Source organism: Anarrhichthys ocellatus, unplaced genomic scaffold (genome assembly GCF_004355925.1).
Source record: "Anarrhichthys ocellatus isolate YVR2014 unplaced genomic scaffold, GSC_Weel_1.0 scaffold11, whole genome shotgun sequence".
NCBI classification, from domain to species: domain Eukaryota; kingdom Metazoa; phylum Chordata; class Actinopteri; order Perciformes; family Anarhichadidae; genus Anarrhichthys; species Anarrhichthys ocellatus.
The window spans coordinates 12528393-12549077 of record NW_022280041.1 but is presented as its reverse complement, the minus strand read 5'-3'; the positions used below and the strand labels follow the sequence as shown (position 1 = coordinate 12549077).

At 42.0% G+C, this 20685-nt stretch overlaps 1 protein-coding gene across 1 annotated transcript; it reads right to left on the bottom strand.

The window, feature by feature from the left end:
• Nucleotides 1-978: 978 nt before the first annotated feature.
• acox3 (acyl-CoA oxidase 3, pristanoyl) lies at nucleotides 979-19096 on the bottom strand. The gene is made up of 19 exons (XM_031851228.1): nucleotides 18987-19096; nucleotides 18243-18421; nucleotides 17559-17656; nucleotides 17313-17448; nucleotides 16553-16627; nucleotides 16377-16466; nucleotides 16155-16298; nucleotides 15181-15269; nucleotides 11180-11276; nucleotides 8851-9033; nucleotides 8574-8696; nucleotides 8363-8483; nucleotides 8155-8277; nucleotides 7301-7414; nucleotides 7046-7161; nucleotides 6059-6233; nucleotides 5905-5972; nucleotides 5653-5739; nucleotides 979-3530 (listed from the first exon to the last, which is right to left on the bottom strand). Exons 2-19 carry the CDS (start codon nucleotides 18360-18362, stop codon nucleotides 3411-3413), a joined length of 2079 nt encoding a protein of 692 aa, XP_031707088.1. The 5' UTR covers nucleotides 18363-18421; nucleotides 18987-19096; the 3' UTR covers nucleotides 979-3410.
• Between the last annotated feature and the right edge of the window lie 1589 nt (nucleotides 19097-20685).

The window sequence follows — 20685 nt, the reverse complement described above, 5'->3', positions numbered from 1 at the left end:
CCTGTTCATCAGGACCAGCTAACATTCATACTCGCAGGATCAGTAATCTCTTTTAAATCACTTCTTAAAACCTATTTTTACAGACTGGCTTTTATGCGATGTCGTCGCTTTACTGCTTTATTTTTATTAGATTTTACTACATTTCTTTTACAAAATTTATTTTATTTTGTTATTTATTTCTTAGTGTATTTTTATCGTATTGACTGTTTTTCTTTCGTTTCATCTATTGTAAAGTTTTACCCGGGTTTAACTCTTACCTTTTCATGCTTTGTTGAGCTTTCTGTTTTATCGCCTCGCTTTTGCTGCTTTGTCTGTCAAAGCAATTTGTAAACTCAGTTTTTAAAGGTGCTATATCAATTATTATTATTATTATTATCCTCTTATTGAAGGACGACCCGCTCTCTCACTGAGCCACCAACAAACAGTCACAATGATCTCAACTTTGGCGGCAGTCACTGAGATTGTTAAAAAGCTCCAGGTTTGAGGGAACCTCTGGTCATGGGAATTTGCCCATCCAGTCCCATACCTTTTTATTTGTAGGTGTGTGATCGTGTCCCACTGGGAACCGCGCAAATACGGGTAGCCTGTGATACTCTATCCAGTTCTTGTATAACCAAAAAAACATTTTCTTTGTGGGTGTTGGAGTTTGCCTCGGTTGTTCCTCTTATGAATATCATTGGGAGAACCCCCAGATGTACCTGAGGAGTGGCGAGCATAAACTGTGACCTCCAGTGTGCACCAGGACAGTTTGCAACCAGATGTGATGATGCGCATCTCAAAGTCTGAGGCCATGGTACTCAATCGGAAGAAGGTGGATTGGTGAAATGACTTTCCTTTGCAGGGTGTCTGAGCTCAAGCGTAGGGTCAGGGGCTCGGACATCCGAAAAAGGGATCTGCTGCTCTTTTGCACTGGAAGGAATTGGTAGAGATGATTCAGGCATCTGATCAACATGCCTCTTGGACACCTCCCTGTGGAGGTATTCTGGGTATGTGCAACTATAGGACCCAGAACATGCTGAGGAGATTATATCCCATCTGGCCCAAAGACACCTCAGGATACCCTAGAAGGAGCTGGATGAATTGGGACATTTGAGCGACCTTGCAAGTCTAAAAGTCTATTTCTGCCGTCTCCCTAGCAGTAAAGACCATCCTTGTTTCCATGAGCAAACGTCCTGTAATTAGAGACCACATTATTCAGCTGGGTCTAAAAACACAGTTTCAAACATTGACGATAACCTCAATATGGGGAAAGCAGACATGGTTGTGCTGACTCGTTCTGTGGTAGGTTCAAACGGGTATTATGTGGCGATACAGTGGCTATAAATGTCACCAGCCAGAGAAATGAATGAGTGCTGGCCCATGAGACCATGATAACAGGCTTTCACACTGGCTGCCAGTGGCTAAGATTCATGTGAGCCCAGCAATCGGCCTCCGTTTTAAAAACAGCTGGGTACCAATAAATATATGAAGTAAACTGATAATTTGTCTCTTCTCGTCTGCATAAAAAGAAAGTCACTCACACATGGGAAACAGTGAAAACGTCTACGATCTATAAAAACATGAACAAGAGGGCTGGAAGTGTCAATTGTTGGGTTTTCTAACTGTGCATATGTTGACATCCAGCTGACCACACTGACTCAGTGGGTGTTAATATAGGCATGTTATTGTATTGCTGGTTGGTGATGAATCTCAAGTCTGTTTTCATTTATTGACTCTGTTGGTGAAAGTGTGAAAACAAATCCGTGGAATGCTTTCTGTGACTCCTATTGAAGTCGATGTTGGACAGCTGTGCAAATCCAACCAAAGTGCAGGAAACTAAAATATGTCCAATATGTTTAAAGGCAACTGGTTTTTGTTACTCCCATATGTAGACCAGCTTTTATGGTAGTGTTGATGAACTGTGCTTTGTAGAGCTCCATCTGCTGCTATGCGGCAATGAGAGCCACAAAACCATGGACTTTGTCCTAAAATCTGTCATGTGGGGGAAGCACCCAAAGTTTGCTGATGAAATAGCTGAAGTGGTTCAGTTTGGATCCATTTGTCCAAACGACAGGATGACAATTTGTGAAATACTTGGGCCAGTTTTTTAAGAGTTGCCTTTGTTAGGGGTCTAATAAATATGTCAATAAGTCTGTGTAAATACAGCCGAAACACTCCAAAAGTGAATGGGTTCTTCCTTGGCCCCCATGCGTCACCCTTCCACCAAGTTTCATGAAAATCGGGCCAGTATTTTGTCCGCAAGACAAAAAAACAAACCAAACCGAAAACATAACCTTGGTAAAAGCAATCCAAACTCACATGTCCCACAATAAACATGATGGGGAAACGAGCTGCATGTTTTATGTGATTGGCCCTAAACCAGTTTTAAGTAAATAACCTTCCTTTTACACCCCTTATCAAATTGACTAAAAAGGTAATAATAATTACCTTTTTATAAGGCATAATATAAGGCTCTGAAAGAAGGGGCCGCACCAATAACTGAAAGTGTGTGTAATCTGATATGAGTCACATTGTTGGCTGCGACTCTTACAACACATCATTCCTCGTTTTGCAATGCGGAGTCTGTTAACATCTATTCATTGCTCTGGTGTTGCGGGTTAATTGGAGAGCTGCCGAGAGCTGAATAAACCTCGCTGCTGTTGCCCCAAAATCTAGGGCTCAAAGGTGAGACTTTAAGTGATCCGTCTTAAAGTCATTGACAAAATCTATCTTCAATTATCACTTCAACACTGTTTAGATTACATCATTTCATTCAATATGAAATCAAATTAAAATATACATAAATATCCTTGGAATGGCATTATTGCTGTGTTAAGGACAGAAATGTGGAAAAGTGATTATTCACATGTAGAATTCACATAATCACAGTTTACGTCCAACAGAACAGATGATCGGTAATGTTAGTGATCGACTTTCTTTGACACACAAATATTAATCCATGAAGTGTGGCCTCCAACTGAAAACCCAAAGTCTCCCCTTCTTTGTACTGACAGAACAATGTGTCAAATGATTTGAAAATGTCTTATCGGAATTCTTTAATTACCAAAAGCTTGTTTAGTAGCTCATTCAAAAGCATTACTTCATTTCATTAAACTAGTTTAAAATGGAGATTTCTCTGTTGCACAATTAAAAATGGTGAATTAGAATAATGCTAATTAAAATCCATAAACACTACTAGCATCAGCATCATAAAACTCAAATGAGTTGAGTCTGTCCTTTAACTTTCTTAGAGGAAATTGATTATTTTGCTCAAAAACTGGTTTAAATGCAATTTATTTTTTTACACTTCAAAGTTTGGTTCAACGTGATTTAAAGTGCTGTCTTGATTTTATCTGCTGCAGGAGTTGGAATCTCTTTAAGGGCAGCACACATTTTCAACTTCAGACAGTAGTCGTAGTCATGAGTGGATTCTAGAGTTTCGGACGGAGGGATCCGACCACGGGCTTGTCTGAGCAGAACTCTTTCCACCAGGAAGGCCGTTCCAGCACCTGGCTGCCCTGCATCACTGTCGCCCACAGATTCTTGTAAAGCTGCGTGAAGGAGAAACAAGGAGAGAAGGTTCTTATCTCTGATAAATGTCCTGATCCAAACATCTCAGCAGAAGAACTCTGGAACTGGAACCATTTTCCTAATCCACCTTTCTAACAGGACTGATGGGTGTTGTCGAACACATAAGGGGATTGTAGTGTGGGTGTACATCTGTTTCAAACCTTGTCTTGATCTGATAGAGTATCCTCCCTGTTTAATATGAGCCGCCATCATCACTTCCTGTCTAACCAGACATGCAATCAAAGCATCGTTTTGGATCCGCATTAACCACAAAAGGCACCGCGGTCATCTCAAGGACACTGTCAACACACTACTAGCCCCTTCCACATGTCAGACAAACAACCCAAACAGATTTGATGAATTATGGCTCGGAGCCTCGCTATGTTATTTGTACCGGACCGCAGCTGAACAGGAAGTTTGTTTGTGTGGTTACATTTCAATTAATCCGGAGATTCACAGCAGGACGCCCGGCTGAGTAACTCTGACTTCACGCCGTTTATCTCTTGGGATTAACGTGATGGTGTTTCTGATCATTACATTGTTATAAGTTTACAGGAAGACATGACACATGACCATGGCCGAGAGCTGGGCTATGTGTAATTGGATTTCCCCCTATGCTGTTGGGAAGCAACTAGATTTAATTAAGATTTATCATGACTCATATCCAAAGCAATCTGCATTATTAAGCCAGCAGCTACCTTAAGGCCTCAGACACCCAGAGGCATCATGTTAATTGTGCAACAGTTGGTTTCTGGTAACAGCTTTAAATTAAAGAAACAGGTTGCTCAAATCAAGCAACCCGATTATTTCTCGCCGAAAACTACATTTGAACAAGATTCGATTCAAACATCATGATAATTAAAAAGTGAGACTCAAACCTTATGCTGCCTAGTGATGTTTGTTCTACTTAGTTCTGCTTCATATGTGACCTACCCATAATGAAGACCCTCGCACACATGCAGAAATGTTTTTCAAAGGAAGATGAAGTAGAAAGTAATACAGCAGAGACAGAAAGGAAGTCAGTGCTATTAAACTATAAACTGTGTCAAACTAGCCAAATATTACAGATGAAACATCTAGAAACCAATTTCTCTATAAAAATAAACGTGAGCGACCCTGAGGCTGAGGAACAGAATACACAGCGGGTCTTCATCCCTCAGGAAAAACAAACCTCAGTTGAGCCTTTTGTGTGAACAAGGAAGTGCAGAGCAGGTCGCCGTCAACAACAGTCAATGACAATTCATGAGCAAACTCATCGCTGTATATGTTTTCCTGGAAGAGGGAGAGACAGCAGCCAAAGCTCTGCTGTCCTCTTCCAGTAATGTGACCTAACCTGAGTGACTTAGTGTCTCAGAGTGGGTCAGTGTGTGTGTGTGTGTTTTTAGAGTGACAAGTTAATTTTTCTAATACAACAGTATTTAGAGCCTTCATCATACCTACAATAAAAATACAATCATTTAATATAAACGTGTCTGTAATAATCATATGAAAGAAAAATAGAATAAATTCCATTATCGGAAACATAATAATTTAATTTATTTATCGGACAATAATATTCTCAGCAATGCGACTTTTGTCATCAAATATAAAGTCTGCACGCTCCTAGACCACATGCCGAGGTGGTCTGGCTTGTATCAAGTTCAGATCTCAGTCTCGGATTTCTGTTAAATTACTGCGGATGAAAAACAAACATTTCCTGATTTTGCTATATTAACACAAAAGCCTTTAAATAACAAAATAATAGGCTACTTTTATTGTGGAGAATTTATAGAAAAGCGTTTTGTCAGCGAATTAGCGGCTATTTTTTAATAAAACAAGACTACTCGTACTGCAGGGAGGAAGAGGAAGGAGCAAAAATAACTTTTATCGTGAAGAATTCTTAGAAAGTGAAATGGTTTTATCCACCGTCTTACGGCAGCTCCTTTAACCACAAAATAGATGCTGTGGACACACAGGCACCCTCTCACCTGTCAAAGCTCTCAAAATGTCATGGTATGACAATTCTTCCATTATTTATGCTCACGACTTTAAATACTGAGCTATAATCAGGCTTAATGTCTAATATAATATAATTAGGCTTAATGTGTGTGTGTGTGTCTTTACCTGTCCATCAGCGTTGCCTATGGGCGAGTGGAGAATGAAATCAGAAGGTGCAAACACATCCACCAATGCTACGGCATCATCCTTCAGCTGGATGAGACAGAGCAGTTTAGGTTGAGCTGAATGTCGGGTAGAGGAGCAGAATCTACCAGAGCCATAACTTTACAAAGGTAGGAAGTATAGAAGGACACAAGAAAGAGGCCAAATAACAACACACACCATGAAACAGTATAAGAGGATGGAGTGTTTCTGTACCTGGGTGCAGAGAGTGAGAATGGCCATCTGGACCAACTCTGAGGGCTTCCTTCCACTCAAGTACTCACCTGTACGGGAACAAGACTACGTTACAAATATCAATGCAATGCGTTATCTAGATGGATGCACGCGGTGTGTGGAGTACGGTACGCACCCTGGTAAAGTGTGGCCATGTGTCTGCTGAGGCTCCACAGCCCATACAGGGCGCACAGCTTGCTCAATACAGGTCTGAGACCAGCAGGTGTGTCCTCATCAGTGGTCAGATCATGAAACCTCTGGAGGCAGTTGTGTTCTATGTAGGCGATGGCCAGGGAATGGCAGTAGTAAACCTAGACGCACACACACACACAGAATATTTGAAGCTGTTGCCAGCGCAGAGGCATAAAAACATGCAATATTGTTGTTTTTGCATTTCTGCTTTCAGAAACCGTATTCCACGAGTCCAAGATCTTTGTGGGATAAACCATAGACTGTACATAAGAGGTGGACGTAGCATCCTGACGTTACCCATTGGTTTGTGGACTGCTGTTTTGAAGCCTCAAATTTGACATTTTGGCAATCACCATCTTGTTTTTTTTGCAACCAGCAAACCAGTGACCACATTTGGACTGTGGAGGAGTTCCAACATACTGAATGCTTAACTCTCTAGAAACTGTTACATTTCTACAATGAACATTAAAGCATGAGCGCGCGTCATATTAATGCTAACCAAAACAAGTCAATGACTGACACACACGCCCGTCTGACACTGTGACCTCCAGCCTGCAGCATATTCATTTGTGACATAATAACGCAAACCAGATGAAACTCTCCCGTTTAGCTCAACACCATTTATTCTGTTTCTGATCAGCTGGTCTGGAGACATGAAACATTGTGTCTTATCTTCTCATAATTCCTGAAAACTAGTAGATTTGAAAGAAGGGATAGTGGAAATGAATAAATACACATGAGATAATAAAGAACCAAATCATCCAAAAAGGTGTTTGTATATATAAAATGTCTTCACAGCTTGATAACAATGCTCCAGGGAGAAGACAGCATGCGTCCCGTGTTAAACTCTGCAGGACTCCATCAAGGACTCCTAACAAACATCGGACGCGATAGACAACCCAAAGGAAGGAGGGAGGTGTGAGGGTCTTACCTGGCTGTTGTTGCGGGCCTCAAAATCATCCTTCCCCGAGGCCCTCTGTTGTTCGAGCCTCCCCCGGCTCTCTTCCAGCAGGAAACACACCAGCCACTTATAAGCTGCCAGTGGCACTGATGTGACAAAAAAACAGTATATTCACGAGGTTAAACTGAGAACCCACTGTATCTGCGATATTTAGATAACTGGTTGAGGTAGATTTAGAAACCCTGTTGACTTCAGGGAATAACCCCTTCTGAATTCTAGGAGTACCTGCAGAGTCCATGCACTCCTCCATTGTTCTTGCCGTGAACTTGCTTTCCAGGATCGTGTGGGAATCATCCAGGAAATCCACAGTGTGGAGAGGAGACTCAATCCGCACACCGTCTGAAAGCAGACAACACAGCAGCTGAGTCTTCAGAGCTCAGTCAGGAAACTATGGCAGGCCACATTCGGAGAACAGACAAGAGTACCAAAATGGCAGCAAACAGTCATTTTACCATGAAGAACACAGGAGTTGCTGGTCTACCGCTGCCTGTATTATTGTGTCTTTAAGGGATTGTTTAGAAACTCGCACAGTAAGACAAACCAAACCGAAGCAGCGATACAGCAGAACTCCAGTGTTCTGTGAGGTAGAATGACGTGTTTCTATTCTAAGCAGTCTGGTGGCTTGAAAGAGACATTATAGATGAAGATAACAGCTTCACCTACCGTCTTAAAAGGGCTGAGGGCAAGATAAAGCAGAGAAAGTATTTTAAATATAGCGTACACTTAAACCGATATTGACTGATTTTTAGGTATCTGAAATAGATGTAGCTGCTGTCTGTCCGTAGCAGTACATTGCTTTGCTCCCGTGCTGGTACTCCAAACTCCATCTAGTGTAAAGTATTACACTGACCATGTAGAAGTACAACCACACAACATTCAAACTATCCCTTTAACAGGCGCATCAGCACCAGCAACGGGAGATAATCATGTCAATATCATTGATAAGTGAGGCACCCCTTATGACCAATAAGTGATCACCATTCAACCCTTGAACAGAACTCAATTTTAAGATGATCCTCTACGTCTCTCCAACTGACACTAAAGGCTTGTAAGAATCCCTCAGTGTACGGTGGACTGACCGCGGTGTTTAGCATGGAGCCAGCTGAGCAGGTAGTTGCTGGTCTGTTGCAGCAACACATTGTTGTCTCCTTCATATGTGCAGTTTGGATCGTTGTCATTACGCAGATCACCCAGCCGGTTCACTGAAAGAGAGAGACGGTAGTTAGGTCTCTGAGCGTGTGTGTGTGTGTGTGTGTGCGCGTGCGTGCATGTGTGTTATAGACTGACTGGCCAGGTATCCGTGTCCACCGCACGCCTCCCTGCACTCCTGGATCCCCCTCTGAGCGGTCCACGAGCCCAGTGGTTTACTGGAGCAGCCTATGGCATGGATCTCCCTGCCCATCTCTGCCTGCAAAACACACACACACACGAGACCATAGTTCATACAGGGGGACATCTCTGGATATGGACACACACATTGCACCTCATCTTAACTCACCTGTCTTTCACTCTTGTCCCTCATCATCTGTCCAAGCTGAAACTCAGCGAAGTTCATGAAGATGGATTTGGAGAAGTGTTCAAGAGCATATGCTGCTGCTAGGTACGGGATCAGACGCCATTGCTGAAAAAATAAAGAAATAAAAAGAAGTGTCACACTCAAAACTGAGGGATGTACATAAGTAACATAGATTTAGATACCTTTTGTAACTTTGACACGGTACTCTCTACTTTGATAAGGTACAGTTGCATTCAAATCCACTCCCTCGCATCCTGACCTGTAACTGGTACTCCAGAACAGGAATCTCCTCCGTGTCTTTGGGTCCAAACTGTCTCCTGGTGGCTGAGAAGCGGATGGTGACAATCAGAGCCAGCTTCAGGTTGACTAGAGCCATCCTGGTGATGGACACCCTGCCCCCTGACAGGGCACCAAGAGACTCCCCAAAGAGCTTGTTGGGGTCCTGAAGAAGAGACAAGATACGACGTAGAGACATGAGGAACAACAGAATAAAAGAGAAAAATTCAATATTTACAATTTCCCTTGGGTTTTATCACAAGCCTACAAGATTTTGGTGACAACAAAATGACTGTTGCTCTTTCGCCTGTCCAACAGCATTTCCATGTCCAGGTGTGCCACGGTGTTACTCAAATGATGTTGTCTTTGTTTACTCAGCCTGGTGGGATGTTCCCTTCCCTGGGATGCAGGCAATCCCTGAAATGTTCAAGAACATTCCCTGCATGCGCTCATGTGTGAACGGAAGCAGGGAACGACATTCAAGATAATCTGTACAGTCTCAATTTAATACTGATCCCTCAATATGATCTTTATAAGTAAACAAGACAAGAAGATTGTCCATTTCTAAATGGTTATTCCCAATGCTCATCATCGGTGCCACCGGGTCATCAGATTATGTTCAGCTCCAAGAGAGCTGGCTGACCAACTTGTCTAGCTTGGTGGTGCAAGCCTCTGGCCTGTCCTTGCTATTCACTCCTCTCATGAGGTACCAGAGGAATCGTCCAGGGCTGTTGTCATTACCAGCATCTTCTCACAACGTTCATGTGGGAGCTCATTAAATCACTGCAGCAGTGAAAGAGCAGCCATAATGTGAAGACAGCGTTTGACTGCCCAAAGGTCAAAGGTTGTCTACTTCATTCGTTTATGCACATCTGTGCCTGCATGCGTTTGCAAAAAGAAGTAATTGGGATTTGCGGCCGAAATAAGCATTGTAGAAAATGCATGCGTATTAGAGTTTTTTTAACTTCTGATTATTGCAATTCTGTAGTTCATAAATCCCAAAATCTACATACAGAATAGTTGCAGTTAAATCCTTGTCTCTCCATAACAGATCCCTCCACTCCCACAGCTTCCTCCCAAGACGAAATAAACATACAATGACCTCATTTAGAGGGACACAAATGAGAACACAAGTTAATTAACAAAAGAAAAAAGCGTTTCACTCGTACTTGGACTGCTTCAATGTTTTTAGATTTATGTGTGCAGGTCTCCATCTCTGAGACTTCTGCCTTGGCTGAGCCGGCCAGCTGTGGCTCAGGCTGTAAAGTTGGGTGCATTTTAATGAACAGGTATCAGCTGAAATGAAGCCAAACCAAATCGCATCCTTTCTTCACTTCACTATGTTTTGTCCACCTCAGTCTGCTAGTTCTTCAGCAATGTTCTCCGTCACTAAGGCCCGACACTCATTAACTGGCTTTTTTGGTCAGCCAGTCCTCCAAATCCTCCCAGAATGCCGAGTATATTCAATGGTAAAAGAGATGGGACAGGTTGCAGTTATTGTTATTAACATTTTATCATAAGTCTATGCAATGCTTCAAGTAGAGAGATTTGCCATTACATAGCACACGTGTTGTTCCAGATAGAGGCTTGTTGTGGGGAGAATAATGCGTCTATGAGTTTCAAGCATAACAGTACTTTGACAAATTTCCCCTTGGGGATGAATAAAGTATATTTCTATTCTTTCTATTCTTCTTGTTCCTGAAATAAGTTTCATTGTCTATTTCTCAACCTAAATAAAAACAAAACCTCTTTCTGAACAAACCTCTGAGGAGAAGAAACCAAATATCATTTTATTCAGCAAGAAAAGATTTTTAGCCATCTTTGTATTCTTGATCCATTTCTGATATCTTAATGTCATTTTGTGAATTTTCGGTTGCATATCTTTAGTTTAGTTGTGAAAGAGTCTTTGGTTGCTTTCCATACTGCATCCAGGTGATGCCTCCTCACACACTGCCTGATGAGCTGGCAGCTTCATCCTTCTTCTCTCCTCCCGATGCCTTAAACTGAGTAATCTCTAATCTTTCCATTCCGGAAATATTCTGTAGGAGAAGCTCCTGATATTCTGCCTGAGGTTTTCTCCAGCACTTCCACTTCATTCTCTCTCGTCTTGCTGTAAGCGTCCGCGGCATCGCTACCTCAGCCTCACGCATGTGTAATTAACGTGCCTGTTGGGTTTGTGTCCTCTCTGCAAAGCAAGCCGGTGTCTTTGCTCGGCAACAGATCATTTGCCAGGGAATAAACACTTAAACTACCGTTAAAAGGCTTGGAACCTTTACCGAGTTTCTTTAGCCACCAGTGGAAATCTTACTAACCTTGAACGGTGTAACGTAGCGGCCATCAGGAGTAACATCTCCAGTCTTGTTCAGCAGATTCTCCCGAGGGACCCTCACATTATGAAACAAAGCAAACCTGAAGGGAAGAAGATGGAAAGGCCTTTGGTTAAAAACATACTGATAATATGTGCGTAACACCAAAGCAGGAGATACAGAACCACTATAATGTCAATGTATTTCTAAAGCAAACTTATTAAGGCAAATTTTCTCCACTGCCGTACCACCAGACAACAGCGCAGCTTCTTTCCTCATTTCATTGTGCAACCCTTTGCAGAACGACAGTAAATAAACCTTGAGGTGTGTCAGTGTTATAATAGTACTTTGCTACTGAACGCTGTTGGCCCAAAACACTGAAATGAAGCAGGACACCTAACCAAAGTTAAAAGACAGCCAGGGACTAAGGGAATAAAACAGTTACAATTTCATCCTCAATGTCACAACCTGGTAAAGCTGCTGTGACCTTTGACAGGATCTGATAGGACAGGGCTGGAAACCTCTTTAAACCTTCAAGTAGCTCAAACAGAACACAACTCATCGCCCACTTTGTGTGTCTACGCATCAGCAGACAAAGCCCAGGTGCACACTAAAGGAGATACATATTTCAAAAAGCTTCAAATTGCAATTCACCTCGAGGACAACATTAGGGACCATAATGTTACATCTTTATTTACAGGAACAGGTAACTGACCATTATCAGCATTGAGCAAAATGTAATAATAATAATAATAATAATAATAATAATAATAATAGTATTTCTTTAGCAATATTCAGAAGTTCTTTACACAAAACGACCCAAGAATATATAGAACTACAACAGAAGACGTTCAAATTACATCAAAAAAATAATTATATTCATCTTCTGATTTATCACCTGACAAAGTATCAGTAGAAGAACAAGTGCTGAGGTTTAATACCAGCCTCATTTACTGTGACTTTTCAAGAAGCTTGACCCAATAGATATTTGAATTGTATAAATGACTTCCCCACACTGTATAAGACCGTTTGATGAGATATAATGGAGCAAACTGCTTTTCTGCATGTTTTAGTAGCGGTCTCAAATGTGTCCTGCAGTGACCTTCCTCTGCTTTAAACTTTGAATGTAGCTCCACCTAGCTGCTTCACTGAGGTACTGACCAGGAGAAGGGGAGGGGCGTGTGTAGGATGGATAAAACCACAGCACTTAATTATAACAGAAGCATAAGTGCTGTTTCAAGATGGCCGCATGAGCCTCTTTGTCTCTGCAAATTCATAAATAATTTGTAAATTATTGATCAAGTCGGACCCACTAAGTAAATTGGGTTGTAAAACCCGACCATTCAACTGAAGGCTTGAACTGTTCCCATTTGAGCGAGATCATGGCTGATGCACACCGTGAGCCAAAAGCTATTCTGCATCGATGAATGGAAGTAAATGGTGCTTCAAGCAAGACGCAGCGGAAAAGTTAAACAGTAAAATTGTGTTGGAAGCTGGTTCAAAAGAAAAATGTGAAGAGACGCGTGTGGATCTGGATCTCAGAGGGCATCCTGCGCTAGAGAACGCAAATGAGTGAGCTATGAAATATCTAGAAGAAAAGATCCAGAGGTCTCGCTAATAATAGAAGGGTCACCACGAGCCGACAGTCAATACTGTCTTGTACTCAACAGCCCCCCATCATTTCATCAACCTTTATTTAAATATGGAATTACACTGAGGTAGAGACCTCATTTACAGTACAGCAGAGTAACTAAATAAACAAACAATCCTCAGCACCTCAGAGCTCAACAATAAGGATTGCCTGCTTGGGGGCAAGTAAAACATCACCTCAGGTAAATCTAGCAACTCACCTGCCCAGAATGAACTGAGGAGTGAGCCTTCTCTTACATTGGATAGTTGTTTTACCACTGTACAGCCCTTTGGTGAACTTCACTGTATTTTTAAATGTGCGCCATCGATAAACTAAATATGAAACTTAAGCAATCTCTTCTCTTCTCATATGTATTGTGCAGTTTGCTGCAATTTTGAGAGCAAAGCTGTTAAAATATGACAATTAACTGAAGTCTTTGTTATCACTTTGGGCAAGAAGATTTCTGACCCACTTGTCTGATGGTATTGTTTTTCTGTTTGTTACCTAGTTAGTGTAGGGGTTTATTTTGGCCTTGGACACTCACTCCACTTCAGCGATTGTATTTGTTTTATTTCTGTTAATCAATTTTCTGTCAGTAAATGTTTAGCGTTACTTTTAAAGTGTTCCAGCAACCTACTCTTTATTTTGGTTCCATTTTCGTAAATGTTTTGTTTTAACGCGTTATGTTAGTCCTTGTGTTCCCTTGGACATAACACCAGGGTTCATACACATTTTGACCAATGGATTTCCATGACTTTTCCATAACTCTAAACCAAATTTCCATGACCAAACATTTTGTGAAATCTCAGTGTATACATGAAAAAGTGAGAAAATGTAGTATTTAAACTAACAATGAGAATTCCAAAGCATACAGTATACCTTAAATGACACAAACGAATGAGAGACAATCGTTTGATTAAAAGAATAAACATTTACAAATATACTCTGGTTGACAGGCATTCATAAGTGACACATCAATAAGAGCTTTAGTAGGTAGTAGCATCCAGCTAGTGCACATATTGCTTTCCCTTTTGTAGTACAAATTATTCATTGGACCCTGTTACTGTATGGCTGAATATCAACTCCCACTGTTACTGTACAGCTGTTGGAATTGTGGCCCATCTTCTATTTGCAATTAATATGCATTCAATCCAGTTCAATTATTTAAATTAAAATGATAATCTACCCTGGTTATGGTAGTTTATCAAGAGTAAAATAATAGCTGTGATCTATACACACCTCTGTATTAGCAACCCGCTGAAATGAAGGTACAGGCACCTTAACCCTCTCATTACTTCAGGGTTCTTGAGAGCAACGTGGGACTGTTGGGACTGTTAGTACACTGGCTGTGGTCATCACAGTGAACAGTGTGTACAGTGTGATGAGAGGGCATGTGAGCCCTTGTTGCTGTAGTTCATCTCCTTGGAGCAGAGGCTACATTTAGCATACCCTGCCTTACCAATGCATTTAAAATACTGTGACAGCAGGAAGCTGTACTCACGTCTGTTTAGACCTCCACCTTTATCCAGGCCCAGCTCCACTCACAGCTCAGCATCAAGCTGCGCTACACAGACAGCCTCCTCTTCATTAAGCTCTTTGACCTCATCATCTCATCAGTATCTGGGCCTCATGTTTCGTGGTCATGAAAGTTATTCTGACCACGAAATCATCCTCATTCTACTTTGAGTTAAAACAAACAACCTGCAACCAGATGCGCCGGTGTTCGGGTTTAACGTTAACGAGTGACCGCGTGAACTGAACCGGAACACGGGGGGGTTGCATGTTTCATCACGTTACGTTTTTTCCTTCTAATTCGCGATAATGATGAACGTTAACAGTCGACAAAGTTCGGCATGCAGTGGACGTTAACTTAACCCAGCAAGTCTGAACTTTAACAGAACATAACGGAACTTAAACTGTAACGGAGGGAAATGAAGACGCTGTAGACATCTGAACGTTGATTGGCCAAGACTCATCACATCAAAGATGTTCTATTGTGAAGATCACGACATCACCTTTTCTCCTCGTCTCACTCCAATCTGAGAAACGCTGGCTGACAACTCACCGTAAATGAACGACATGAAAATATGAATATAACACATTTCCATGACTTTTCCAAAACTTTGGGGATTTTATTTTTTTCCAATAACCATTTTAAAATTCCATGACTTTTCCAGGTTTTCCATGACCGTACGAACCCTGTAACACATAGGCTGTAACAGTGTCCGATAAGCACACGTTAAAAAGACAATATATAAGACTATATGTTGGGCTATGGAGTCAGACAGGATAATGATCAACACCTAAATCATTGTGCAAGCCACTTAAGAAGGACTGTGTTGGTGAGGTCCCGATGTCTCCCTCTGCGCTCACCTACCCGTTATCCAGTCCGTTCTGGCCCAGCTTCTTGCCCATGTCTCCAACCAGCACACCAGGCAGAGCGAGCAGGGCCTTGGGATCTCTCACCTGCAGTACAACGGTTAAGTATGGTGAAGTCAGTCTGTACAAAAATAAATTCAAATTGTTGTGTAGGGCGCATGATTAATGCTTAAGTAGAACTCTTGTGTCCGGACTATTTCAGAATCAGAATCAGAATCGTTTATTGCCATGGTATGTTGAACATACAAGGAATTTGACATGACGGGAGGTGCATCACATTTCACAACAATCAACAGTGCAAAGTAGAAACATATTAAATTTACATGTAAAATAAAGTAAAGTAAAGTTGGAAGAGAGAAAGCTAAACTGAAGCTAAAGTAACAGTTGAATGATTCAAAGACTGTCGCGCATACGAGTGTCATTTCATGGGGTAACAGTTGTTTAGATTATTATCAGTTATTAATCCCATGAACAGAGATCATTTCAGCAAAAGAGGAGCTCATTATGTGAATGGAGCCTCTATGTAAAACAGTGATGTCCGCCCCAATATGACTTCTGGCGGCTGAGCAGCCATCTATTTAAAATTGGTCAAAATCTTTTTTTAAAGGCATCGGAATTCTTTGCATTTCACCTTTGAACCAGGTCTGAGTATCACAGCAGCTCTCAAACTGGATCAATAATTGTAACTCGACTTAAAACTTCAGCTGATTTGTTACATCAAATGTCATTTCATTACTTTGAAACACTTCACCTGCTTTCAGCGATCACACTTTATCTAACAAGTCCAGAAATGGTCGACTTCTCTGGATACTTTTTTGTACAATGTATTTTTCCCCATTGTCACACTGCACTGCCCTCGCAGACTTGGGTAACACTGTTTTATAATCTGCAGCTGTGTGACATCACATCAGATTAGATTCTGATAATAACCAGCTGTAACTTGTTGAAGGAGTCGAAGGTCAAGAGTCTTACCGGCACAATGAAGGAGTGCAGGCCGTGGTGCACCTGGTCCGGGGTGTAGAGCTGAGCGAACACTATGGCGTGGGTCGCGGTCTTGCCCAGGTTCCCCACCCAGAACTTAGCGGCCTCAAAGTCCGGAGAGTTGATCACAAACTCCTGCAGAGGAGAAAGTTAAAGCTCGACTGCAACCGGGGATGCAGCCGGACATTTAGGAATGTGTGCGCGTGTGCTGACCTGGGTGGCGGGGTCATACGTTGCCGTGGTCCTCATGGCTCTGGTGTTGCTGCCGTGGCTCAGCTCAGTCAGTGCAAAGCAACCATACGTCTACAAACATACGTGATGATGATGAATGTCACCTGAGTGAGATTAGGTGGAGCTATTGTCGGAGCAAAGCTGTGCGGGACTCTTACCGTCATGTCTTCGGTACTTTCGACATACTTGCGGTGTCTTCCCGATCCTGTGTTGGCAATAATCGCGCTGAACATCTGAAACAGAAGATGATGTTAGCATCTGTTACTGGGATGAGATGGTGACTATGAAAAGGGAAGGAAAAAATACTCCGACAATGCTAGCAGCGAAGTGAACCTGTAATGCTCGTTACACACCAAAAAAGAAGAAAATGGACAGTCAACTTAAATATTCACAGATTTAGGAGTCAACAGCTATGCTAGCAGCTCTGTGACACTAACATGCTAATGTTTCGTGGATGATTTTTCCATTTTCACCATCTTAATTTAGCATTAATTGTACTAAAACTTGGTTAAGTAGCTTTAAAGGTGAGATGGATTATTTATAAAGGCAATTACAACCAGTTTTGTTGTTTCAGTTGGAGGATAAGGGTTCTGAAAAGTTAAGCCAATGAGGAAGTGCCTTAAACTTGCATTCTTTCTTCCGGCCATCAGGGGGCGGCTCCTCTGGTTGTATAGAAGTCTATGAGAAAATGACTACTTCTCTCTTGATTTATTCCCTCAGTAAACATTGTAAACATGAGTTTATAGTCTCAATCTCTAGTTTCAAGTCTTCTTCAATACAGCATGATGTTCATTTTGTAAATGATGGTCCATTTAGAGTCAAACAGACCATAAAGCAGGGGATGCTTTAGGGTGGGGATACACAGTGATTGACAGGTTGTTTGCTCATTTTGCACACCTCAAAAAAATGCAAACTCACCCCTTTGTTGAGGAAGTACTTGGCCGACATGGCCCAGTCATACATGCCCAGACAGTCACTGAGAGCCACAGTCTTCCAGGGGTTCGCCATCACCTCGTCTCTTGTCAGGAAATCGTAGCGGAAGAGCTGCTTCACCCTGCGGATGTTTAATCAGAATCTTTTTATCCCCGTGTACATTATATAGAAGAAGATGCGATATATAACAGAGGATGTTGCTGGTGGTAAAATGTTACTGTATGATGATACCTGAGGAAGGTCCGCTCTCTCATTTTCTCTAGAGGGACGTCTTCCCCGGGCTGACGTGCAAACAGAGGGTCATCCTCAAGTGTCTTTAACACGCGTTGCTGCAGCACAGAGAAGGAGAGAAATGTACAGGATATGTGTCGAGGAACATTTAGATGAATTCGGGCACCAAAAATGTGCTCGTTAGTAAAAGTTAAGGTGCTTGTCAGGAACATCACATTACTTACGTACGTAACTTAAGTTACGTAACCAACGTACTTATTTCAACCCAGGCCCTGAACTGAACAAAGTATTGTTGTTAGCTCGACCTTGTTCAGAAGTGGTTCCGTTTAGATTAGTTAACCGCGTGTTGGTGGCTAACCTGCTGCAGTGTCTTTTTTATTAAAATACTACCAGTGGGGGTCTTAACAGCAGGGCTTTAATGAACTACATTAAACCAGAGGCAGGAGCAGCTTGGCGACAGTGCGTGCCACATCACCGCGGGTTTGATTTCCAGCCTCGGGACCTTTGGTCGCATGTCTTACCCCTCCTCTCCCTCTCTCCATTTACAGCCTCTCTACACTGTCATCTGTAAATGCCCCTTCAAAAGAAATCTAAAAAATGTAATTTGCATAACTATTTAACTTAATGACAAAGAAACTGCAGCTATAGTCCCAACTACAGAGAGCATTTGATGCTGACAGCTACCTTGAATGCCAGGATGTCCTCTCCATCTAAGAAGAGGAGCATGTCCTTCCAGCTGAAAGAGGCCTTTTTCCTGTAGAGATCCAGCGGGCCACTGGGGAGGTCGGCCACCTCATGATCCATCGTCTGGTGTTCGGACCGAAAAGGTTCACTATGCCGGACCGCGAGGCACTTTGCTCTCTCTGGGAAGAAATCAGATGAGAGCAGTGGTGGAAGAAGAATTCAGATCCGTTAGTTAAGTACCCGTACAACACAGTCTCTAACAATCTTAATAACTTTAATTTAGTTTGAGAATGTGGGCGTCTCCGTGACAACATTTAGTTGCAACAAGACCTTTAGTAATATAGCTGATAATATGGGGAATATTACCTTTATGAATGCGTTTAATCCGTCAAGTTATTAAACAGAAATTCTGGGTAAGACATGAAAAGTCTGTGCAGACAGGTTGTTGTGTCCCAGTGAGATAAACTCACAGAGACTATAAACTCTCACTGAAGTGACACGTCTTTTCTTTCCACTAACGTTACGTTACACACTGTTCATATGAACGTAACGTTAGCTAAAGCGCTAATGTTCCGATAGAAGAAGAATTGACGTCTTTATAAACAGTTAGCGGTTGTGTTACGTAGTAGCTTTAAATAAACTGTAAACACTAACGTTACACGGCCATTTAACGTTATATCAGCAGTTAAAGTGTGTTTTTATTAAAATGTCAGCTAAAAAAAAACTAATTCCGTTGAGTCTTACCTTATAGTTCAGTGTCAACTTTCCCTGTTAATACCGCTTGTCAAAATATACCCGAGTCCAGGTTTCGTAACTGTGCCAGAGGTGCCTCCTCTTATCTTGTCTTCTTCTTCTTCTTCTTCTTCATCTGTGGTGTCTAACTCTTCCGGTTTCAGTCAGTTCCTTTGTTGTCCCACCTACTAAACGTTCCCCATTGGTCCCGTTTCTCGCGAGAAGTTGGTGAAGCACCTTCTCCTCAGATGACTTGAGCCCCACTCCAGTACATTCTTTAGCTCTCTTCCTCTCATACGTATATCATACATCTATTGTTCTTTCTTGCTTAATTCTATAAACATAAGTGTAAGTTTACAAGCTAAAGACCTATTTTGAGTTTGAACTGTATATAAACTATTAAATGCTGTACCAACAAGGCCATAACAACATGCATTCCATGTCTGTGATATACGTATGTAATTACGCAATTAGAATTTAGTGTCCCCTTTTTTCTCTTTCTTTATATTATTTTTATTTTTATTTATTATGCTTTTATTTCTATCTCTCTTATCCTCTGCGGTTGCCCCCCTGGCATGTTAGTTTGAATGTATGTATTTTGCCGTTTCCCATTGACAATTTGTGAAATTGTACATCTGTAATTGTTATTGCAAAGCTGTTGCCATACTCTGTTGACATTTCTTTCCTTATGATGCCCTTTCCCTCTGGTTTGGATAACTTCATACAGATGTCTATATATTTTTTCTTTTGTGCTTGTTTAGCTAGTTTGTACACTTTTTAATTTCCATTCTTTTTTTAATTGGTTAAGTAATGTGACAAAAAAAAGACATAAACATGGAGGGCAGACATAAAGACAGATATTGGACACACCTGACCTCAGACTAGAGCGTGCAGACATGGAATAACTGCAAATAAGGACTTTGTCTGGTCTGTGTTGTTCTGCCCACTGTAGGGCCATACAAATTTGCATACAACTCAACTCAGCTAAAAACTTCAAAGTATGTTTAAATATTTCAATTTTGTGACTAGGTACTGCAACAGCAGAGCCTGTACTGTCCGTAGCTGATCCATCGGTAAAAACATGCACATGTAATTTTGATCTGTATACCCGTAGAACTCCTTCACTAAATCTGCATTTTTATGTCTTACCTTAAATTGCAGCAATTCCATATCTACCTCTGGATCTTTTAGCAACCTAACAGGAGTTACTGGCCAAATGACAGTAGGGCAAAACTCTCAGTCAGAAACTCCCAGGCTTCTTGTTGTTGCTTTGCCAAAACTTTGTTACTCTCTGTCTTTCCCAGCATGCCTGTAATAGGCATGTTCAGCAGTCCCCCCCCCCCCTGCTGAGAACAGCCTGGGGTAAGCCCTGCTTTCCATTCCTGAGCCGTCGGATGGTTTGCCAGAACCTCCTTGAGGCCAACCGAAAGTCCTTCTCCATGGCCTCCCCAAACTCCTCCCATGCCCGAGTTTTAGCATTCGCGACCACCGCAGCTGCAGCCCTTCTGGCCTGCCGGTACCTGTCAGCTGCTTCGGGAGACCCCTGGGCCAACCAGGGCTTGAAGGTCTTCTTCTTCAGCTTGACGGCTTCCCTCACCTCCGGTGTCCACCACCGGGTTCTCGGGTTGCCGCCACGACAGGCACCGATGACCTTCCGGCCACAGCTCCTAGCGGCCGCGTCCACAATAGAGACTTTGAACATGGTCCATTC

Excerpts from the sequence above, each read along its gene's own strand:
- acox3 (XM_031851228.1), bottom strand. The coding sequence starts at position 18,362 with ATGGATCATGAGGTGGCCGACCTCCCCAGTGGCCCGCTGGATCTCTAC. Across the intron at positions 17,657-18,242 it reads AGGACATCCTGGCATTCAAG|CAACGCGTGTTAAAGACACT; the intron begins GTAGCTGTCAGC and ends TCTGTGCTGCAG. Across the intron at positions 3,531-5,652 it reads TAGGCAACGCTGATGGACAG|CTTTACAAGAATCTGTGGGC; the intron begins GTAAAGACACAC and ends TCCTTCACGCAG.